This window comes from Trachypithecus francoisi, unplaced genomic scaffold (assembly GCF_009764315.1).
Source record: "Trachypithecus francoisi isolate TF-2019V2 unplaced genomic scaffold, Tfra_2.0 Lachesis_group1, whole genome shotgun sequence".
NCBI lineage: Eukaryota > Metazoa > Chordata > Mammalia > Primates > Cercopithecidae > Trachypithecus > Trachypithecus francoisi.
In genome coordinates this window covers 45458805-45483817 of record NW_022681454.1, presented here as the reverse complement: position 1 = coordinate 45483817, position 25013 = coordinate 45458805, and the positions used below count along the sequence as shown (strand labels likewise).

General features: G+C 39.4%; 1 protein-coding gene across 4 annotated transcripts in view; it reads left to right on the top strand.

The window, feature by feature from the left end:
• Window positions 1-1897: 1897 nt before the first annotated feature.
• The window catches only part of NUDT9 (nudix hydrolase 9), a 38161-nt gene continuing 15045 nt past the window's right edge, over window positions 1898-25013 (top strand). Inside the window, exons 1-4 of one of the 4 annotated variants that reach the window (XM_033214135.1) lie at window positions 1898-2733; window positions 15431-15670; window positions 18687-18782; window positions 22274-22360. In XM_033214135.1, the coding sequence (XP_033070026.1) occupies window positions 15474-15670; window positions 18687-18782; window positions 22274-22360 (380 nt within the window). In that variant the 5' untranslated portion in view covers window positions 1898-2733; window positions 15431-15473. Of the gene's footprint in view, window positions 3046-15430; window positions 15671-18686; window positions 18783-22273; window positions 22361-25013 lie in introns of all 4 variants that reach the window. The other 3 variants (XM_033214136.1, XM_033214134.1, XM_033214137.1) reach the window with 3 other exon arrangements.

The window sequence follows — 25013 nt, the reverse complement described above, 5'->3', positions numbered from 1 at the left end:
GGACAGACTTTATTCAGTAATGCCAGTCCAATAGGGAAGAGAGTGTAATATGAACCCCACACTTCCCTGAAACAAAAGGCTGAGGTATGCAACAGAGAAAGGCACAAAAGGATCTTAAGTTTTAGGGGGTGGCGAGCGGGCGGGGGGTGGGGGGGGCGGTGGTTTGTTGATTGATGTGACTACGCCATTTGGGTTTGTTAACTGGCTTGTATCCAGAGGAGAAACAAACTTCTATCTTTATGATAGGAGGCAGTGGTGCTAGCTAAAGCAAGGTACCTGCCTCCAATAGGGACCAGGAGCTAGGGTGAATTATCTCCCTGAATATTTGCATTTCAAGGAGATGGCTCCCAAGTCTTTGAGGAAACTGTTTTGGGTGGTAGACTTACATCAGGAAGGGTAGAGAAAGAAGAATTCTAAGGTAACTGCTCTAAGAAGGGATTCAGTGACCTATCTGCCTATCACCAAGTTTTGGCTGGAACAAACAGTAAATTCTCCAGGCAATGAGTTTTGATTTCAGGGAAACATTTTAATGGGGTCTGGGACCAGCCTAGGGACAAGGCCTTAAGCTACTGGAAGCTATGCTAGAGTATAATCAAGTCTCTCAGTGCTGAGAAAAGAACTTTTATATGAGGAAGGCAAATCCTTTAAAATTATCAGGCCCAGAGAGACATTAAAATGAGACAGCAATTACATCCTACTCCCCATTTTGTTATGTATTCATCTCTTTAAACTGCTTGCTATAGCCACAAGTAGCTACCAATTAACCTAATAATAGCACACTGGACACTGTAACTCACACCGTATAGCTTAATATATAGCCATTCACTAATCAATGCTATTTCTACAAAGCAGTAATTCTTTACAACTTTGTATCAGTCAACTCCCTGTCCCCTTTTTGCCTTTAAAAACCTGATTGTAACGAAGGCGGACAGGAGCTCACATTCAAGGTTACTTGGGTCTGGGTCTTCTGTGCAGCTGTCCTCATTTTGGCTAAAGTAAATGTTTTAAATTCTATTTCGTGCCTCAGCATCTGAGACACACCTAGGTGGACAGTGTAAAGGTTTGAACAGTCAATACCTGTCAAGAGTTCTGCAGTTTTCAGAACAATGGTTGTCAAAATTTGATTAATCTGGCTCCTAAGATGGTCAAAGTTTTGTAACGTTGGTGTATTGGAACCGCACAGAAACAGTGGCTCATGTAAGCAAAAGTCAAATATTTGCTACATCAATAAGCTAATATAAATGAGGTAAGCCTGATTACAAGCTGCTTTGGACAATCCGGGTTTCCAACTTTCAGTTTGTCCGTTTGGCTAATTTTTGCCTATCGAGTTTCTTCTCCAGTATTAAGGGTATTGCCCTCTGTTCCTCCTCCAGGTTGTGTGCCTATTTTCATAGCTTTTCTCCTCCACGAGTTTCCAAGGGCCACACCTGGTCCTGGCAAAGCCTTGTGAATGAAATCCAGCAATTGGAGCAGACAACTTGGTTAAGAAAGCAAAAGCAAAAACAAAAACAAAAAACTGAGAAATGCTTCAAGATACGAGGGCTGAGTCTCTGCACTATCTCCTCTTGCTGTAACCGGTCAAGGGGTTCACCTTTCCCGCTGCCTAGACAGAGCTGATTCATCAAGACAGGGGAATTGCAATAGAGAAAAAGTAATTCAGGCAGAGCCGATTGTGTGGGAGACCGGAGTGTTTTTATCACTCAAATCAGTCTCCCTGAGCATTCAGGGAGTAGAGGTTTTGTTTTTGTTTTTGTTTTGAGACGTAATTTCTCTGGTCGCCCAGGCTGGAGTGCAGTGGTGTGACCTCAACTCACTGCAACCTCTGCCTCCCGGGTTCAAGCGATTCTCCTGCTTCAGCCTCCTGAGTAGCTGGGACTACAGGCACGCGCCACCATGCCCAGCTAAGTTTTGTATTTTTAGTACAGAGGGAGTTTCACCACGTTCACCAGGCTGGTCTTGAACTCCTGACCGCAAGTGATCCTGCCTCGGCCTCCCAAATCAGTTATAATTTTGCAAAGGCGGTTTCATTCCCATAATCAAGTACTATTCAAAATATGGCTAAGACCCGCGTGGTTCCCCAACAACTTACTGCCTTAAAAAACCAGGGCAGGGCCAGGCGCGTTGGCTCATGCCTGTGAGGAGGCCCAGGCAGTTGGATTGTTTGAGCTTGAGAGTTGGAGACCAGCCTGGGCAACACGGCAAATATCTGTCTCTACAAAACATACAAAAATTAGCCCGGTATGGCGGTGTGTGCCTGTAGTCCCAGCTACGTTGGGAGCTGAGACAGGAGACTCGCTTAAGCCCAGGAGGTTGAGGCCGAAAGGAGCTGACATCGCTCCCCAGCACTCCAGCCTGGGCGACAGAGCCAGACTCTTGTCTCAAAAAGCAAGCAAGCAAACAAACAAACAAAACCCAAGGCAACAAGTCTCTCTCAAACCCCTTGGCTTTTTTCCCACTTACTCCCCTTCCAGTTCTTCATCTGTTAGACGTTTCCTTTCCTCTGGTACTTCCTTGGTATTTCCCTTCGGCTCCAAGTACGCCTGCGCAGACTGGGAAGTCTGGGAAGTTGGAGACCGAAAGCGCTACAAAGCCGGCAACGCACGATCTTTGCTTTGCGGCGCGGCCGTAAAGTGCCGTTACGCAGTGAGAAAATTACGACGTCCTTGGTTGCGGTTCCTCCGGTAGCTGGCGCTGTGCGTCACGTGCTGGTCTGGATTTTTCTCGATGCACTGGGTAAAGCCCCGGACTTTTAGCGTGGGAGGGCTCTTGATCTGTGATTTATAGGTAGGCACATCTACTCCAGTTCGGGAACCCAACGGCAGCCGGGTCCTAGTGCCCACTAGATACAGGGGGCCGGGACTCGGAGCTGTGGGTTGTGGGGAGGCGGAGGCACCAACTAAGAGCAACCTAGCATCGCGAAGCCGCCCTCGGGGCGCTGATGGCCGGACCTCTCCTGGGAAGGGCTTTAGCTGCAGTGTCTCTCTCTGTGGCCTTGGCCTCTGTGACCGTCAGGTCCCCCGGCTGCCGTGGCATCCCTGCGTTCAGGTATTCCACCCTCCTACTGCCGGCTCATTTGCCCTAGACTTTGAATTGGGGTGGAACCAGCTTTATTTCCGGCGTATTCTGTAGGCTTTGCTTTGTCTCTCGGGTTTTTATAGTCATATGCAAGTTTTCAAAAAGGCTGTAAAATGTTTTATCTGCCTTTTGAGGAAAACGAGTGGCGTCGGACCCTTTTTGACTTCTTATTTTGAAATTTGCCATCCTCCGTAAATCATTGTTAGTATCACGAGAGAGTTTAAATAGCACTTGTTTGGGATGGTGTTGCCCCGTGCCATTTTTTTATGGTTACTACTTAAAACGTTGTTAGAATTAACATATGTACATAGTTAAAACAGCTTGAAAATGATGTAAAATGAAAAGTGAAATCACTATTCCCCCACCCCCTTTCCAGGGTAGATAATATATTTGCTATCTACCTCCTTTTTTTTTTTTTAAATTTGTCTATTGTGGATAAATTTAGGAATTTATGGTGTCTTAGACTGCCTCCTTCTGTTCTTTCCTTCTCCAGTTTTTATTCTTTGAGTTAGTAAACACAGGGTCCTAGGTGCAGCAGCCTTTTCTTATTTATTTTATAGATATTAAAAGTCTCTTGAATCTACAAAGATGATAATTAGAAAAAAAAAATCGGCCGGGCGCGGTGGCTCAAGCCTGTAATCCCAGCACTTTGGGAGGCCGAGACGGGCGGATCACAAGGTCAGGAGATCGAGACCATCCTGGCTAACATGGTGAAACCCCGTCTCTACTAAAAAATACAAAAAACTAGCCGGGCGAGGTGGCGGGCGCCTGTAGTCCCAGCTACTCGGGAGGCTGAGGCAGGAGAATGGCGTGAACCCGGGAGACAGAGCTTGCAGTGAGCCAGGATCCAGCCACTACACTCCAACCTGGGCGACAGAGCGAGACTCCATCTCAAAAAAAAAAAAAAAAAAAAAAAAAAAAAAAAAAAATCTGTTTCCTAAATCTGTTTACTGTTGGGCAGTAGTTCTGTGTCTTTTTGGTCCTGTTTCCTTCTGCTGCTTTTTCTCCAACGTCTGATGGGCACTGGTTATCTGTCTGTATTTTGGTTAATGTAATAGGTCTTGTTTTCAGTACGCGGGTCGCTAATTGACTTTTGGCTCTTTGTACCAGGTCGCCTAGATAGGAAGGTTTCAGTTGAGGGCATGTGAGCAGGTACCAGATGGATAGGCTGGGAACCTGCCTTTTGCTTCAGGCTTTACATTAGTGGAGGAGCAGCTTCTCCGTTGAGTATAGCTGTTTAACTTTGTTTCCTCAGTGTGAACTGTAAAATTATTAAGCCTAAGTTTCTGCTGTGTACTCTTAACAGCAGTATTCACAGTAGGGGTCCTACCCCTTCATTTCTAAAAAACTTTTGACTTTATTTTAGAGACAAACATAACTATTTTGCAGTTTTTGCTTGGAGAGTGGGGAGGGAGGAGGACTGAGTGATTTCCATGGTTTTTGTCCCGCTGCCAATGTATGACCTTTGGGCCCACTGACTTCAAGCTTGAAACCTCTAACTCTGCTCAGCTTGTGGGAATAGCATCTCCCCCTAATCCTTTGGTGTTTTTTTTTTTTTTTTTGGACGGAGTTTCACTCTGTCACCCAGGCTGGAGCGCAGTGGTGTGATCTCGGCTCACTGCAACCTCCGCCTCCTGGGTTCAAGGGATTCTTCTGCCTCAACCTCTTAAGTAGCTGGGACTAAAGACGCGCGCCACCACTCCCGGCTAATTGTTTTGTATTTTTTAGTAGAGGCGGGATTTCAACACCTTGGTTAGGCTGATCTGGTCTTGAACTCCTGACCTCGTGATCTGCCCGTCTCAGCCTCCCAAATTGCTGGGATTACAGTCGTGAACCACCACGCCTGTCCTTGGTACATAGTCTTAAATTTACTTTGTCCTACTCTGGTTTTAAGGTCAATATTCCAACTACTTTTCATCTTCCTGAAGTTGGTTAACATCTGTCATTCACTGGTGGCATTTATTCCTTCTCCTGGTATGGATTTTATTTCCCTTTATCTTTATTTTCTTCCAGTGGGATTTGAGGAAGGAAGGAATACACGTATGTGCTCTCTGGAAATCTCTAATGCTTTTTTTGTTAGATACCAGCGGAACAGTGTAAACTTGCTTGGCAATTATTCTTCGTTTTTATAACTCTGGGAACTCTAGATGAGGCAGGTATATCCAGAACCAGAGACTGTACTGGCTTTAAAGAAAAAGCCAACAGTTAACAAATGTGCCATGTACCTGGTAACTAATATGGCAGAATAGCTTGAGCCGGGGAGGTAGGAGGTTGCAGTGAGCTGAGATCATGCCACTGCATTCCATTCTGGGTGACAAGAGTGATACAATGTCTCAAGAAAAACAAGAGTTTTACAGCCAGACACCGTGGTTAACACCTGTAATCCCAGTGCTTTGGGAGGCTGGGGCAGGAGGATCGTGTGAGGCCAGGAGTTTGAGACCAGTCTAGGCAACTTAGCAAGACCCTTGTCTCTAAAAAAAAAAAAAAAAAATTAACTGGGTCTGGTGGCATGCATGTGTACTCCTCACTATCATAGGAACAGAGTAGGCTTAGAGACTACTAAGTGATCAGTAGGATTGCTTGAGCTCAGGAGTTGAGTTTGAGGCTGTGGTAAGCTGTGATTGCATCACTGCATTCCAGTCGGAGTGACGGAGCAAGACCCTGTCCCTAATGTTCTTTTCCTTTTTTTTTGTTTTTGATATGGAGTCTCGCTCTTGTCGCCCAGGCTGGAGTGCAGTGGCGCGATCTACACTCACTGCAACCTCTGCCTCCCAGGTTCAAGCGATTCTCCTGCCCCAGCCTCCCAAGTAGCTGGGATTACAGGGGCCTGTCACCATGCCTGGCTAAGTTTTATATTTTTAGTAGAGACAGGGTTTCACTATGTTGGCTAGGCTGGTTTCAAACTCCTGACCTCAGGTAATCTCTCCGCCTCTGCCTCCCAAAGTGCTGGGGATTACAGGTGTGAGCCCCCACGCCTGGCCGAGACCCTGTCTTTAAAAAAAAAAAAAAAAAGAATTTTACCAGTCTTTGATAATTTGGAAAAACCTAGAAAATGACAGTTTTGCACTTAGTTTTTGTGATTACTAGAAAGTTTTTTCTTCTTTTCTTGCTCTGTCACCTAGGCTGGAGTGCAGTGGTGTGATCATGACTCACTGCAGTCTCAACCTCCTGGGGTCAAATGATTATCCCAACTCAGCATCCTGAGTATCTGATACTACCAGTGCGCACTACCATGCCTGACTAATTAAAAATTTATTTATTTTTTTTTGTAGAGGTGGGTCTCCCTATGTTGCCCAGGCTGGTCTCAAACTATTGGGCTCCAGTGATCCTCCTGCCTTGGCCTCCTAAAGTGCTGGGATTATAGGTGTGAGACACTGCTCCCAGTCATCAAGTGTAGGTTTTCTAGAAAAAAAGTAGTATATTACAAAGATGTGGTGAATGCTTTTAAATAGCACAACATACAAATCTTCCAGAAGGATCTATTGGGGACACGCATGTAGAACATTGTTTTATTACTGTGAATACGTAAAACACATGAATGAACTAAAAATGAAATAGAGATAGTAAAGCATAGTGTTAAGAGCCTGAAATTCTAAGACAGCTTGCCTAGGTTTGGATCCTGATTTCTACTCAGTTGTGTGACCTTGGTAAACTTATTTACCTCTCTGGTTCTTAATGTTTTTATTTCCTTTTTTTTTTTTTTTTTGAGAGGGAGTCTTGCACTGTTGCCCTGGCTGATGTGCAGTGGCGCAATCTTGGCTCTCTGCAACTTCCGCCTCCCAGGTTCAAGCGATTCTCCTGCTTTAGCCTCCTGAGTAGCTAGGATTATAGGTGACTGCTACCATGCCTGGCTAATTTTTTTGTATTTTTAGTAGAGACTGGGTTTCACTATGTTGGCCAGGCTGTTCTCGAATTCCTGACCTTGCGATCCTCCTGCCTCAGCCTCCCAAAGTGCTGCGATTACGGGTGTGAGCCACCGCACTTGGCCTTAATGTTCTTATTTCTTTAAAAAAAAAAAAGAAAAGAAAAAAGATAATATGGCCTGGTGTGGAGGCTCACACCTGTAATCTCAGCACTTTGGAAGTCCGAGGCAGGAACATTGCTTGAGCCTAGGAGTTCAAGACCAGCCTGGGCAACATACAGTGAGACCCCATCTCTACAAAAAATAAACAAAATTGGGAGTCTCTGAGCCTACCTGATTTACCAAACCGCTCCCTCAACAAAAAGACAAAACTAAAACAAAAGAAAAAAAAAAAGCCAGATGTGATAGCACATGCCTGTAGTCCCAACTACTCAGGAGACTGAGGCAGGAGGATTGCTTGAGCCTGGGAGATCGAGACTGCAGTGAGCCATGATTTACCAATGCACGCCAGCCTAGGTAACAGAGTGAGGCCCTGTCTCAAAAAAAAAAAAAAAAAAAAAAAGGTTAAGAAAAAAAAAAGTAACTGAACTCAGTTGTGAGGATCAAGTGAGTTAATTTACAGTGCTTAGAACAGCGTCTTGCACATAGTAATCACTGTATGTATTTATCTGTGATTATGACAATATGATTGTTACAGATTTTCTTTATTTCAAAGCACCATGTCAGTATTGCATTTTTTAAAGTTTGCCAGTCTTAAGAACTGGTTTTTGCCATGTAAATGAACTTTATCAATTACTTAGTTCCCATTTGCTAGGCCAAATATATTTCTTGCACTTGTTCAGTAATACAATACAAAGGTCTAGGCTGTGTGTGTGTATATTACAAGTATTCTTGTTTCTGTTACCTTTTAGTGTATCACATTTAAATAGCATATTTAGATAGCAGTGTTAACACTTTTTGATGTGATAAGATGTGTAGTCTGAATTTTTGCTCTTTTTCTTGCACAATTAAATTTGTTTTAGAAAAGTAAATAATCCAGTGTGTAAGTCTGTCTTGTCAAGTAGATAGGTTGGTGGAATTTCATAAACATTTTATTGCTAAATCAGGGAACAAAGAGCCTTAAGTTATTTAAACATTTTTGGTACTTGAGTGGGATGGAATGGAACAGGATTAGTGTTTACTGTTGGGTATTTAATTAATGGCCTTAACTTTTTTCTTGCCCTACTCCCAAACCGTGAAACATAACTCATTCTGTAGTAGAGTTCAGTTAGAGGTTAGGGTTCCATATGTTAAAATTTTGCTTTTTAAAACACCTGAAGTCTGTTTGCTAATTTTGATAAATGTGTTTCATGTATGTATTTATTTTTTGTTGAGTATGAGTTTAAGGTGAGTGAGGGACTCTTTATTTTCAGAATATTCATTATGTACATTTCCTAAACTGTGGCAGCTGAAGCAAGACAGTCGTCACAGCATGGAAGTGAATGAACCTACCGCTTTTAATAAAGTTAGTCACAAATCAGATATTCGCTCACCTTACACTAGTTTTCAGCCCATCTGGGGATATTCCCTTCTTTATTGGTTAGGGTTTCCCGATTTTGGTGTGTTTTACAACACTTTGCAGATGTAAAGTGAGTGTAAAATGAAATAGTAATTGTTTCAGAGTCTTTAAATGTGATGAAAGAGAACAGCTTGAATAGTACGTAAAACTGTAGATGCACAAAAATAGGAAAGAATGAAACCAGTTAAAAATCCAACTGACAGTTTGGCAGTTTCTTACAGAACTCAACACTTAGAATTCAGCAGTCACACTCTTTGGTATTTACCCAAATGAACTGAAAATTTATGTCCACACAAAAACCTGCACACAGATGTTTATAGCAGTTTTATTCATGACTGCCAAAACTTAGAAGCAGCCAAGATGTTCTTCAATAGGTGAATGGGTAAATAAACTGTGGTACATCCAGCCAATGGGATACTATTTAGTGCTAAGCAGAAATGAGCTATCAAGCCATGAAAAGATATGGAGGAATCTTAAATGCATATTATTAACTGAAGGAAGGCTGTATGATTCCAACTATATGGCATTCTTGAAGGCGTAACTGGGGAGACAGTAAAAAGATCAGGAGTTGGATGAATTGGGGTAGCACAGAGGACTTTAGCCTCCTGCATTGTCAACATCCCCACAGAGCCATGGAGCCATACGTTTGTTACAATCGAACCTACATTGATGCTTTATCACCCAAAGTCCTGTAGTTTATATCAGGGTTTACTCTTGGTCTCGTACTTTATGGTTTGGACAAATGTATAATGACACGCATCAACTATTACAGAATTGTACACATAAAATTCACTGCCTTTGGGGCAGTGAAACTTGTGTATGATACCTAGTGGTAGGTACATATATACACTGTACATACTGAAGATGGACCAGGAGGAAGTCTAGTAGGCAGTTCTTGTAAGTCAGGTTAAGAATTTTAATTTAAAAAAAAAAAGAGTTTCTTATTTTTTTAATGAGTCGGGATCTCATTATGTTGCCCAGGCTGGAGTGCAGTGGCGTGATGATGGTTCACTGCAGCCTTGACCTCCTGGACTCAGGAGATCCTCCCACCTCAGTTTCCTGAGTAGCAGCAACTATAGGCACGTACCAGCATGCCTGGCTAACTTTTAAAAATTTTTGTAGAGATAAGGGTCTCACTATCTCACCTAGGGTGGTCTTGAACTTCCAGCTTCAAGCAGTCCTCCTGCCTTGGCCTCCCAAAGTGTTGGGATTACAGACGTGAGCCAGCATGCCCCACTGATAAGTTTCTTTTTGTATATATATAATTATGTAATTTTCCCTAATTGCGTAAATTTGATCAGGCATACCTCACTTTATTTGGTATGTTTGGGAGTCTTTTTTCCTTCTCTTTTTTAACTTGTTTCCTTTTCTCCTTTTTCTTCCATTTTATTTCTTATCCTTTTTTTAAAATCTGTTTTTCTCTTTTTTTCTTATCCTTTCTTGCAACTCCCTTTCCTTTTCTCCTTTTCTCTCTCCCCTTTTCCTCCCCATCTTTGCCACTCTCTCTTCTTTCCCCCATCCTCTTTTTCTTCTCTCCTCTCCTCTACTCCCCTTTCCCCCTCCCTTTCCTTTTCGTTCTTCCTTTCTTTTCCCTCTTCCTGTTTGCTTCTACATCTATTCACATCAGCACCTTATTTCCTAGCTCCTGTTAAGAACCTGATTATGTGGATCCTTCTATATATGCTTATATAATAAATAGTATAGACATTTGTGGTAAGCAGAATAATGGCCCCCCAAGTATGTACGCATCCTAATACCTGGAACCTGTATATATGTTGCCTTACATAGCAAAAGAGAGTGCAGATGTGATTAAGGTTATGGACGTTGAGATGGGGAGAGCATCCTGGAAGGTGTGCCTGATGTAATTGAGAGTCCTTAAAAAATGACCTGGCCGTGATCAAAGATATGACTACTAATGAATGGTCAGAGAGAGATTCTATGTTGCTGGCTTTGAAGATGATGGAAGGGGGCCATGAGCCACAGAATGCAGATGGAATGGGGATTCCCTCTAGAAGCTGGGAAAGGGAGGCGAATGAATTTTTCTCTTGAGTCTCCAGAAAGGAATGCAGCCCTGCTGGTAAATTGCCTTTAGCCAAGTGAGACCTTTGTTGGACTTCTAACCTATGAAACTGTAAGAGAATGAATTTGTGTTGTCTTAAGTCATTGAATTTGTGGTGATTTGTTATGGCTTCAATAGAAAACTAATACATTATATACATGCACTGAAATGTATGTACTTACTTATTTTTTATGTCATTGCTTTATAAAAATAGTATCGTATTATAGCACTTTACTGAATCTTTTTTCAGCAATACCTTATGGAAATACAAATTGTTTGATGTCATTATTTTTATTAGCAAGTAAATTTCTCCACATCTTTGCCAATACTTATTTTCTGTATTGTTTTTTTGATAGTGGTAATTCTAATGGGTCTGAGGCAGTACCTCATTGTGGTTTTGACTTGCTTTTGTCTAATAATTAGTGATGTTGAGCATCTTCCCATGTGCTTATTGGCCATTTGTATATCTTTTTTGGAGAAATGTCTATTGGAATCCTTTGCCCATTTTTTAATTGGGTTGTTTTATTGTTGTTGTGTGTAGGAGTTCTTTCTGTGTTCTGGATATAACCAACCCTTTATCAGACATGTGATTCCCAAGTATCTTCTCCTGTTCCATGGGTTGCTTTTTCACTCTTGATTGTGTCTTTTGATACCCAGAAGTTTTTCATTTTGATGTAATATGTAGTCCAACTTACCATTTTTTCTCTTGTTGCTTGTACTTTTGGTGTCATATCCAGAAAATCATTGCCAAATCCAGTGTCGTGAAATTTTGTCAGCATGTGTTCCTCTAAGATTTTGATCATTTTAGGTCTTATGTGTAGGTCTTTGACCCATTTTTAGTTAATATTTTTATATGGTGTAAGGTAAGGGTCAAACTTCATACTGCTTTTGCATGTGAATATCCAATTTTCCTAGCACCATTTGTTGAAAAGACTGCCCTTTGCCTGTTGAAATGGTCTTGGTACCTTTGTCAAAAATTATTATGAGGATTTATTTCTGGGTTCTACTTCTATTCCATTAGTCTATATGTTTGTCTGTATGCCAGTATCTCAGTGTTGTGATTGCTGTAGCTGTGTAGTCAGTGTGAGATCTTGAATTTTGTTTTTCCCTTTCAAGATTGTCTTCGCTATTTGGGGTTCCTTGAGATTCCATATACATTTTAAGGTAGAGTTTTCTGTTTCTGGAAAAACATCATTGGGATTTTGGCAGAGATTGCATTGAATCTGTAGATAACTGAGTAGTATTGATATCTTAACAATATTTTCTTCCAGTCAATGAACATAGGATGTCTTTTTATTTATTGGTGTCTTTAACTTTTTTTAGCAATATTTTGTAGTGTTCAGTGTATAAAAGTTTTGCTTCCTTAAGTTTATTCCTAAGTATTTTATTCTTTTTGATGCTATTGTAAGTAGAATTGTTTTCTTAATATTCCTTTTGGATTATTAATTATTAGTGCTTTGTTTGTTTGTTTTTGAGATAGAGTCTCGATCTCAACTTACTGCAACATCTGCCTCCAGCGTTCAAGCGATTCTCCTGCCTCAGCTTCTTGAGTAGCTAGGATTACAGGCACGCACCACCACACCCGGCTAATTTTTGTATTTTTAGTAGAGACAGGGTTTCGCCATGTTGGCTGGACTGGTCTCAAACTCGCCTCTGCCTTCCAAAGTGCTGGGATTACAGGCATGAGCCAGTGCACCCAGCCTGTTAGTGTTTTTTAATGTAACCATTTTTGTGTGTTGATTTCACACCTTGCAACTTTGCTGAATTCATTTATTAGTTCTAACAGTTTTTTCGTAAATCATCTTGGGTTTTCTACATAAAATATCATGTGATGTGTAAATACAGGTTGAGTATCCCTTATCTAAAATGCTTGGGACCAGAGCGTTTTGGATTTCAGGTTTTGGAATATTTGCATACACATGATGAGATGTCTTGGAGATGGGACTCAAGTCTAAACACGGAATTCATTTATATTTCATATATACTTTAAACAGGTAGCCTGGAGATAATTTTATGCAATATTTTAAACTTGTGCCTGAAACAATTTTGGTGTTTCCCATGGTGTGGAATTTTCTATCTGTGGCATCATATCAGCACTCAAAAAATTTCTGATTTTGGATTTTTGGATTAGGAATACTCAACCAGTTTTACTTCTTCCTTTCCAATTTGGATGCTTTTTCCTTTTTTTCATTTCCTAATTGTTCTGGCCAGAACTTCTTTTTCTTTCCTAATTGCTCTGGCTAGAACTTCCAGTATTATATTAAATAAAGTGAACATCCTTGTCTTGTTCCTGATCTTAGAGGAAAAACTTTCAGTCTTTCACCTTCACACCATTAGCTGTGGGCTTTTCATATATGGCCTTTATTATGTTGAGTTAATTTCCTTCTATTGCTAGTTTGTTGAATATTTTTAAATCATGAAAGGGTGTTGAATTTTGTTAGATAATTTTTCTGCATCAATCAAGAGGATTGTGTTTTTTAAAAAAGTTTTGTTAATGTGGTACATTATGTTGATTGATTTTCATTATGTGGAACCATAATTGCATTCCAGGAATGTCTCCCTTGGTCATGGTGTATAATCCTTTTCATGTGCTGTTGAATTCTGTTTGTTATTATTTTGTTGAGGATTTTCACATCAGTATTAATCAAAGATTCTAGTTTGTAGTTTTTTTTTTTTTTATAGTGTCTTTGTCGAGCTTTAGTATCAGGATAATGCTGGCCTCATAGAGTGAGTTTGGAAGTGTTTACTTCCTCTTCAGGGTTTTGGAAAAGTTGAGGGAATATTGGTGTTGATTGTTCTTTAAATATTTGGTAGAATTTATCAGTAAAGACATCTGGTCCTGGGTTTTTCTTTGTTGGGAGTAAATAGATACTTTAAAGAGTAAATAGATACTTTTAAAAAATTCGCCTTTTAAAATTATACAACCCCATTCAAACTTTACTACCTATCCTGCAATGGTTACTTTTTCTTTTATGGTTATGAGCCCATCCAGGATCATTGATTGCTTCTAATTGTCATGTCTTTTTAGTCTTAATCTATCTGGAAGAGTTCCTGCACTTTTCTCTATCTTTCATGACCTTACCAATTTAGAGAGTACACACCTTATTCTGTAAGATGTCTCTTAACCCGGGTCTGTCCTGTGTTTTCTTTTTTTTTTTTTTTTTTTGAGATGGAGTCTCGTTCTGTCGCCCAGGCTGGAGTGCAGTGGCCGGATCTCAGCTGGTGTTAGCCAGGATGGCTGGGATTACAGGCTTGAGCCACCGCGCCCGGCCTGTCCTGTGTTTTCTAATGTCCAGATTCATGTCATATATTTTTGGCAGAAATACCTCAAATGATTGTTGTGTACTTCTCACTGTATGAGATCAGGAGGCACATGCGGTTGACTTATTCCACAACCTTGGTCAAGTGGATATTTGCCCCGTCAATCATTTTGTCTTAAGAAAGTCAAACTGACTGGTATTGTGAGAGCAGGGGAAAGGAGCTACCATAATTTTACCATGTCCTCAGAATCTCCTTTCCTACTTTAGATGTCCTAATTTAAGGTCATCAAGAATTCGTATTTTATTTTAAGGATAATGAGAAGCCATTTAACTTTTTAGGAAAGATGAGATTGAAAAATTTTTGTATATGCTGTGTGGTTAGGGTGAAGGTTGGTTGGTTTTTCTTTTGCATATGCTCTCCAATTATTTCATGCCTGTATACTTTGTTTAAATTTTGCTCTAAAGGTTACAATTTGTATATTTACCACAGTCTACCTTCAAATTATATTACATTAGTTCATTTTCAGTGTAAGAATTTTTCAGTATTTAATTTCTATTTTCCCATTTTTCCTTTGAACCATTTTTGCCATATGTTTTACGTGTATATTAGACTATAGATGATTTTTTAAAAATGCATTCCTTCACATAGACTTTAAACGATTTTCTTTTATAATTTTTTTTTTTTTTTTTGAGATGGAGTCTCGCTCTGTCACCCAGGCTGGAGTGCAGTGGCACAATCTCAGCTCACTGCAACCTCCACCTCCTGGGTTTAAGTGATTCTCCTGCCCCAGCCTCCCCAGTAGCTGGGATTACAGGTGCGCACCACTACACCTGGCTAATTTTTGTATTTTTTAGTAGAGACGGGGTTTCACCATGTTGAGCAGGCTGGTCTCGAACTCCTGACCTCAAGTGATCTGCCCACCTTGGCCTCCCAAAGTGCTGGGATTACAGATATGAGCTACCACGCCGGGCCTACATTTGTTTTTATGGTTTGAGTTTTTATAACAGACTTCCCCTTCTACAACGGATAACACACAAGTAAGCTTGTGTCTTTCTTTTTTTTTTTTTTTGCCTAAAATAAATTCAGTGAGTGGGTTCCAACTAATAAGATTTAGCTATATGTTAAAAAAATGTATATTTGAAAATAATCTCTCATAGATGTTGGACCTTTAGACTAATACGCATCATATTTGAATTTTCTGATTCTTAAAGGTTTTTGAAATTAGAAAGTATGTTTTTGGGTCTTTGAATTAGGTTCTTTTTCTTTTGTTTTTTTTTTGAAATGGAGTTTTTGCTCTTGTTGCCCAGGTTGGAGCGCAATGGCGCGATGTTGGCTCACTGCAACCTCTACCTTCTGGGTTCAAGCGATTCTCTTGCCTCAACCTCCCAAGTAGCTGGGATTACAGGCATACCATGCCTGGCTCATTTTGTCTTTTTAGTAGAGATGGCATTTCACCATGTTGGTCAGGCTGGTCTTGAACTCCTAACCTCAGGTGATCCACCTCGGCCTCCCAAAGTGCTGGGATTACAGGCGTAAGCCGCCATGCCCGGCCTAGGTTCTTTAATTAATATATTTTTGGTATTTATGTAAAATGTTTTTTCTTTTTCTCCCCCAGAAACTCGTTTTCATCTTGTTGGTTTCATCTTAATACCAACGTCATGTCTGGTTCTAATGGTTCCAAAGAGAATTCCCACAATAAGGCTCGGACGTCTCCTTACCCAGGTTCAAAAGTTGAACGAAGCCAGGTTCCTAATGAGAAGGTGGGCTGGCTTGTTGAGTGGCAGGACTATAACCCTGTGGAATACACTGCAGTCTCTGTCTTGGCTGGACCCAGGTGGGCAGATCCTCAGATCAGGTGAGCAAATAAGACAGCGTTAGCTGGGAGTAAGACTCTTAGAGAAGGTAATGATTTTATTTGTAAAGTATATTTTTGACACCTGAAAATAATTTCAATCTATGCTTAGCAGTGTTATAACTCAGTTTCCACATTTGCTTGAATTCTTGCTAAAGATAAACAGTTCATTTTTTTTATTCTTTTGGGGGTTTTAGGAGGATACTTCCAAATAGTTAAATCTGTTTTGATTTGAAATAACAAATAGCATCAGCTATGTGTTATGAAATAACAGCTGGTACTATTATATTTGTTTTGAAATAACAGCTGATGGTACTTGTTTTCATGTGTTCTGTTTGGGTTATCAATAGAACATCTTTTGTGGTTATTTTCCAACATAACTAGACTTGTGAAAATATTTTTCGGAAAATTTTCCAGGTTACTAAGAACAGGATGATGATAAACCAGTGTGAAAAAATAGAAGAGGGATGGATAAAGGGAAGAGAGAGGGGAAGAAAGAGAGAGAAAGGGCTCTCACTAAATTCATAGAAGTGTTGCATTGATTAACATTTTGTGTTTATGTTTCTTTTATTTTTTCCAGCTTTATTGATGTATGATTGACAAATAACTATATATAAGGTATACAATGTGATATTTTGACATGCATATACATTTTGAAGTGATTACCACAATCAAGCCATTTAAAATAATCTTACATGGTTACCTTTTTTGTGTGTGTAGTGAGAACAGTTGAGATCTACTCTCAGCGAGTTTCAAGTATACAATACTGTATTATTACTATTTTTGAGACTGGTGCTCTATCTATTTTTGAGACTGTACTTCACCCAGGCTGGAGTATAGTGATGTGATCATAGCTTGCTCTAACCTTCAACTCCGGGGCTCAGGTGATTCTCCTGTCTCAGCCACCAGAGTAGCTAGGACTATGGGCATATTCCACCATACTTGGCTAATTTTATTTTACTTTTTTTTTAAGTAGAGATGGGGTCTCACTGTTTTGTCCAGGCTGGACAAGAACAGTATTATTAACTGTAGTCACCACACTGTAAATTAGATCTCTAGAACTTACTCATTTTGCATAACTGAAACTTTATACCCTTTGACCAACATCTCCCCATTTTTCCCACCTCTTTATGTTCCTTTTCTAACCCAGGGTGGAGTGCAGTGGTGTGATCATAGCTCACTGCAGCCTTGATCTCCTGGGCTCAAGTGATCCTCCCACTTCAGCCTCCAGAGCAGCTGGGACTACAGGTGTGTGCCACCATGCCTGGCTAACTTTTAAATTTTTAGCAGAGATGAGTTCTCACTGTATTATTGTCCAGTCTGGTCTCGAACTCCTGAGCTCAAGTGATCTGCCTTGGCTTGCCAAAGTGCTGGGATTACAGGCGTGAGTCAGCACGCCTGGTGATTTTTTTAAAGGGGTGAATCTCTAGAGTCCCAAAGGCATTGCAACTCTGTTTTTATAATTTCATGGTTTTTATCATTTAATTAATTTTATTTGCATGTTAGATGGCAGATTGGTTAGAAGTCTTAAGAAAATGTATGGATCATTGAAGTTGGAAATTATTCCCCAAACCACAGATATTTCTTTGCTCACTCACTGGCATTAAAGCAAGAAAAAAGTGAAACCTGTGTCAGAACTGCCCATGAACTATCCAGTGCTACATAACTCTTTATTCACTGTCAGTGCAATTATGGCAGGGATTTTATAGTGGTGAGGAGAGTAGTTTAGTTATGTCTGTTTAAAAAATTTTTTGTTGGGCCGGGCACAGTGGCTCGCGCCTGTGATCCCAGCACTTTGGGAGGCCGAGGTGGGCGGATCACTTGAGGTCAGGAGTTTGAGACCAGCTTGGCCAACATGATGAAACCGTCAGCCTGCCGAGTAGCTAGGACTACAAGAACGTGCCACCATACCCGGCTAATTTTTTATATTTTAAAAATATAAAATGTATATTTTATTTTTATATATATAATACATATTTTATTTATAAAATATATTTATATTTAAAAATATAAAAAACTAGCCGGGTATGGTGGCATGTTCCTGTAGTCCTAGCTACTTGGCAGGCCAAGGCAGGAGATTTGCTTGAACCCGGGTGGTGGAGATTGCAGTGAACCAAGATAGTGCTATTGCACTCCAGCCTGGGCGACAGAAAAACGACTCCATTTAAAAAAAAAAAGAAGAAATAAATAAAACATAAAAATTTTTTTGTTGTGGCATGATATAAATATATTAAAGTGCACATTTCTTTATTTTTTTTTTTGCTTTTTTTTATTGGAGACGGGGTTTCACCGTGTTAGCCAGGATGATCTCGATCTCCTGACCTCGTGATCTGCCCACCTCGGCCTCCCAAAGTGCTGGGATTACAGGTGTGAGCCACCGTGCCCGGCTGTAAAGTGCACATTTCTTACATGTGAAGGTGTACAGCTCAGTAAAGTTTTACATTTACATAGCTCTGTAACCACTGCCCAGATCAAAATCTAGAACATTTCCAGCATAGTATGTCTGTTTTTAATTTACATCATATTTATTATGCAGCTTGTGGGGCAAATTCACTGCTTCGTGGGTTTTCTTTGATAAAAATATTAATCAGTGTGCATTTGAAGAAATTTAAATTATTTTGAAATAGTAGAAACATCGTCAGAAGGAATCTTATTTTTGGAATTACATGGGAACCAATAGTTTTCATAATGTGCCCACCAACAATTCCTTCTTGCCAATACACCTTTCTGTAGCATGTGGTAGGAGCTCTAGCTCTTCTGCTGGTAGTCCTTCCCAGAGGGGTTAATAAGTTTAATAATAATATATATCTTTGTAATGTATGGTGTTTTGGTTAAAACTTTTTTCTTCCCTTAAAAATTGTTTTGAAGGAATAAGATGGATTTGTGGAAAAAAAAACTAACCCTTAAAAATTTACTGTTTCAGAAATACTTCCTATGGATAACAGATTGACTTGCATTATTAAGCTGTTGGTAGTTTTGAATGATTATTTCTTATTTTACATTGGTATTCTCATTACAGTGAAAGTAATTTTTCTCCCAAGTTTAACGAAAAAGATGGGCATGTTGAGAGAAAGAGCAAGAATGGCCTGTATGAGATTGAAAATGGAAGACCAAGGTAGGTACTGGGAGTAGAGCATCTTACAATAATGAGTCACCAAAAAGTTCATATTTATCAAATCCTTGTATGACCCAGATGTTGTACAAATTTATTTATATATATGATCTAATTAAATCTGCACAATAACCCTGTTGGTGGATATTTTTAGTTGAATTTTTAATTGAAGGAAAGAGAGTGTAAGCAATTTGTATACAGCTAGCAAGTGGCAGAGGCAGCGTTTGAATGCATCTTTTTGTAATTTTATCTTGAAAATAGAAATAATTAGTTGAATACATTAACAGAAAGGAAAATTGTTCAGCAGATATTTATTAAATGGTATAGTATCTTAAAGTAAGAATTTATCCAAACCTGTAAGAGCAAAAATAAAGATAACCCAATAATTTAACATCAAGGGTCTTTCTATATTTTTTAAAAAATGATTTTTCTGTACAACTAAAAAATTATCCATTTTCCTTAAGAAGATATTATAAACATGTATTAGCCTGTTCTCACACTGCTACAAAGACATACCTGGCTGGGTGCGGTGGCTCACGCCTATAATCCCAGCACTTTGGGAGGCCGAGGTGGACAGATCACCTGAGGTCAGGAGTTCAAGACCAGCCTGACCAACATGGGGAAACCCCATCTCTACTAACGATACAAAATTTAGCCGGATGTGGTGGTGGGCACCTGTAATCCCAGCTGCTCAGGAGGCTGAGGGAGGAGAATTGCTTGAACCTGGGAGGTGGAGGTTGCAGTGAGCTGAGATTGTGCCACTGCCCTCCAGCCTAGGCGACAGAGCAAGACTCTGTCTCAAAAAAAAAAAAGACATACCCAAGACTGGGTAATTAATAAGGGAAAGAAGTTTAATTGACTTACAGTTCTGCATGGCTGGGGAGGCCTCAGGAAACTTACTGTCATGGCAGAAGGCAAGAGAGAAGCAAAGGTACATCTTCCATGGCAGCAGGTGACAGAGAGTGAACAAGTAAAGGGGGAAAAGCCCCTTATAAAACCATCAGATTGGCCGGGCACGGTGGCTCACACCTGTAATCCCAGCACTTTGGGAGGCCAAGGCGGATGAATCACATGAGATCAGGAGTTCAAGACCAGCCTGGCCAATATGGCGAAACCCTGTCTCTACTAAAAATGCAAAAATTAGCTGGGCACGGTGGCGGGCACCTGTAATTCCAGCTATTTGGGAGGCTGAGGCAAGAGAATCGCTTGAACCCAGGAAGCGGAGGTTGGAATGAGTCAAGATCGTGCCGCTGCACTCCAGCCTGGGCAACAGAGCGAGACTCCATCTCAAAAAAAACAAAACAAAACCAAAAAAACCCATCAGATCTCATGAGAACTCACTCACTATCATGAGAACAGCATGGGGAAACTGCCCCCCATGATCCAATCACCTCCCATCAGGTTCTGCCCTCAACTTACGAGAATTAAAATTTGAGGTGAGATTTGAGTGGAGGTACAGAGCCAAATCATATTAAAAAGTTAGAAAGAAATGTAAAAATTAGCATGTACCAAATAAAACCAAAGAAGGATCACAGATTTGAAATCATGGTTATCACCTTATAAAAATGTTACACTTTGTATTCTTGGTTCCTGTAAGACAAGGAAATGGTAGTACTCCTCTCATCTCAACCTGGTCCTTCAGTTTTGCTCAGTTCGTTCTTTGGTGATGACTTACACATCTTTCTATGTTATTGAGTCTTTTTAAGTCAAATTCTCCTTGCATTTGACTGATTCCTTAGGTTCTTTTATAGATACAATTACAAAAAGATAAAATATGTGAAAAGATAGGTAAGATACATAGATGGAAATGCAAGATAGTTCTTTTAATCAAGTCTCTTTGATGAACAGAAACTAACTTTAGCTTGCCTGAGCAAAAGTAAAATTTATTTTAAGGCTATAGGAATGTCTCAAGGAGCTCAAAGCAAAAATGCAGCTGACTTTAGGAAAACATGGAATTCGAAATCCATCAGGACTCTCTCTCTGCTTCATTTATTCTTTTGTCTATATTGTTGGCTTATTACTCTCTCTTTGCAAATAACCATCTGTGCTTTTCAGGTTTTAATATAATCTGTGTGTCCATTCCAGTTTCCTGTTTACAAGTTACAGTCTTGGTCATCTGTACAGACTAACCTGTCTGTTAATGGTGGCCTTGATCACTTGTGTTCAGGGGTGTGTGGTTACATGGAATAAAATATGGTTGCAGGCTGGGCATGGTGGCTCATGCCTGTAATCCCAGCACTTTGGGAGGCTGAGGCGGGTGTATCATGAGGTCAGGAGTTCAAGACCAACCTGATCAACATGGTGAAACTATGTCTCTACTAAAAATGCAAAAATTAGCCAAGCATGGTGGCGCATGCCTGTAATCCCAGCTACTCAGAAGACTGAGGCAGGAGAATTGTTTGAACCCAGGAGACGGAGGTTTCAGTGAGCCGAGATCATGCCACGGCACTCCAGCCTGGGCGACAGAGTGAGACTCCATCTCAAAAAAAAAAAAAAAAAAAAAAAAAAATATATATATATATATATATATATATATGGTTGCTGGCCACTCTGCCCCCTCCTCCTGTTAATTTGGAAAGAATTACTGTCAGCTGGGCAGGTGTCTTGTCTTTTCTTTCTGTTGCTATTTGCAAGTCTTGCTGAAATATTTCTGAGTCTATACAAAAACAATATAAAAATTCATTCAATTTTAATAACAGTCACTGGGAAGAAGGAATAAAAAGTGGCAAAAAGGGATATTTTGGCAAGTTGTTTATTTTCATATAGTGGGAGGGCAAAAGATACAGTACCATTAGGTAGAATTACATGTTAGAACATTTTTTTAGTAGTACATAATGAAAGTTAAACATTTAAAGGATATTTACTGAAATAAAATGACACAGGCATGAGTATTGATGGGTTTATCTGACAAATTTTTAACACTGGATTGTGGCATCAGGTTAAATAGTTGGCATTTTTATAAAATTGTATTTTAGTATACTTGAAATCTGTGAAATAGTAATACTAATACTTTATTGTATGCTACAAATATGTATTATTGATGATAATAAAAATCCAGAAACCATTGAGGAAAAATAGACTTAATGTAACAGGAACAATTTTAATGGGAAGGGTTGTAGGAGGGTAGAGTAGGAAATGAGAATAATGAGAAAGTGAAGAGAGATGTGGGTGTTCCAAAAGAATGCAGGAAGGTTCTAGTTTGAATTTAGGAGTATAGGTGAAAACTGAAACAAATCATCCCATTGTAGAACCACTTTGAGTATGAGAACCTCTTCCTGGTTCAAGTTGAAAGCATATCACATGCACAAAAGAAAAATTAAATGGCAGTGTAATGGCATACATGACCTCAGCACCAGATATGTGGTGGTACTGTTGGATTTGTTAGGACTTACTAGTTCTGTCTTACTGCTTGTATTCCCTTCTTTTGGGTTATATCAAATCAGGTTAAAAAGATGAAAACATTCAATTGATTTTATGCTTTTTTGTTTTTCCAGAAATCCTGCAGGACGGACCGGACTGGTTGGCCGGGGGCTTTTGGGGCGATGGGGCCCAAATCATGCTGCAGATCCCATTATAACCAGGTAAGAGCCAGTAAAAAGACATATCAATAGCAAAGAGCTAAGTGATAGAAAAAATGCAGACTGTAGCTGTGTGTATATATGTATACTTGTGTGTATATGCATATGTTTGTGTTTGTATATATATGTGTATATACAGTCATGCATTGCTTAACAATGAGGACACGTTCTGAGAAATGCATTGTTAGGTGATTTTGTTGTTATGCGAACATCATAGAGTATATTTACATAAGCCTAGGTTGTGTAGGTACAATTGAATAAGTAGTATACACCTGTGCTATATGCTATAGCCTATTGCTCTTAGGCTACAAGCCTGTACAGCATGTTACTGTACTGAATGCTGTAGGCAACTGTAACACAATTGTAAGTGTATATATATCTAAACATAGGGAAAGTAGGTAAAAATACGATATAAAAGATAAAAAACCATGCACCTGTTTCAGGCACTTACCCTGAATGGAGCTCTTAGGACTGGAAGTTGATCTGGGTGAGTCAGAGTGAGTGGTGAGTGAACATGAAAGCCTAAGACATTGCTGTCCACTACTGTAGAGTTTATAAACACTGCATACTTAGGCTACACCAAATTTATAAAAAATATTTTCCTTTTGTGAATAATAAATTGACCTTAACTTACTGTAACTTCCTTACTTTATAAACTTAAACATTTTTAAAACCTTTTTGGCTTTTTTATAACAGCTTAAAACACATTGTGCAACTGTACAAAGATAGTTTTTTTTGTTATATCCTTATTCTGTGAGCTTTAATTTAAAAAAGTTTTTTTGTTTGTTTTTAAACTTTTTGTTAAAAACTAAGATACAAATACACACATTAGCCTACGGCTATATAAGGTCAGGATCATCAATATCACTGTTTGGTGCCTCCATATCTTGTCCCACTGGAAAGTTGTCAGGGGCAGTAATATGCATGGAGCTGTCATCTCCTATGATAATAATGCCTTTCTCTTGAATATCTCCTGAAGGACCTGCCTGAGGCTGTTTTACAGTTAACTTTTTTTTATAAGTAGAAGGAATATACTCTAAAATAATAATAAAAAGTACGGTATAGTAAATACATAAGCCAGTAACATAGTCACTTATTATCAAGTATTATGTACTGTATGTGATTGTACTCTTATGACTGGCAGTGCAGTAAGTTTGTTTACATCAGCATCACCACAAGCATGTGAGTAATACATTGGGTGAGGATATTAACAATGGCTTATGACATCATTAGGTGATAGGAATGTTTCAGCTCCATCATAATCTTATGGGACCACCACTGCATATGTAGTCTGTTATTGACCAAAACATCATTATATGGCCCATGAGTGTACACACACACACACAAGCCAGCATATGTATATTACATAAATATGCATGCAGATGTATATATAATTGATATTTTTAAGGGATTTTATATACAATAGTGATGTGATGTAAGTATAAAGCTGTCATTATATGAGTAGGTTAGGCATTATATAAAGAAGGTTAATTCTATTTATGCATCTATTTATTGAACATCTATTTGTTCTCAGCATTGAGTAGGCACTTTGGTAGATATAAAAAAAATCTAAGAATCCTAAGTTGGTTCTCTCTGACTGAAGAGCTATGGTTCTATTTGCAAGATGGAAAATATCAAGTAAGAAAACATGTTAAATATGATCAAATAGTATGGGTGATTCAGGATGCTTTAGAAGATTGGATGTGGGGCATGGCTGTGGTAAACTAGAACACTCAAGAAAGGCATTATAAAGCAGGTAGATTTGAGCTGAACTTGAACCATGGGTAGGGAGATAGCAGGAAGCCTAAGAAAAGGATTTGTAGTAATATCTGAGTAGAGACCGGCTTGGTTGAAACAGAATATTCTTGTAGGAGAGTAGTGGGTGAAAAATGAAACTAAAAGTTAATTTTTGTGCAGTTTTATTGTGAAGAATTTTAAATGCCAAAATTGGTAGTATGGACTGGAGCCACTGAAGGTTTCAGAATGGGAGAGGCATTCTCTTCCCGAGGCAGACCTATCTGGTAAGCCAAATCATATTCAGGTCTCTTGGTGAGCATGAATCAGAATTAAGAAGGTCAGTGAATCTAATGTTTAGATGGGCTTAGCTATCTCCACAGGAATCATCTTTCTAATGTATCTGAAATACTGTCATATTTGTCATCCTTTTAATTTTTATTTTTTTACTTATAGAATTTCTTTGCTGACCATCTGTCTCCCCACATGGAATTGTCATGTTCTTTCTTTAAATAGTGCAAGTATCTTTAATATTGTTACTTTCTTAGTTTTGATATTTTGGGGGCTTTTCTTCACGGAGACTCTGTTTTTCTTTGATCTGAGAGTTTAATTCTATATATTTTTTTTATTTTCAAGTTGCTGGAAGAGGCGCCCGTACTCACCTGGTCTTACTTTCTTACTTGCCCTCTCGATTCTCCTGCCAAAAAGGATCTTTACCCAATCCCCAATTTTATCTTCCCTCCATCATCCATCCACCTACCCACCCATTCACCTACCTACTTACTTAACTACTGATCAACCTACCTCTCCATCCATGTACTGTTAGAACCTCTTTGGTTTAAATGAGATGGAAAGAGTTAATAAAAAAATATTAATGGCAGTGTTAGTTTCTGACTTTGGTGAAGCTGGCTAAAAACAGGAA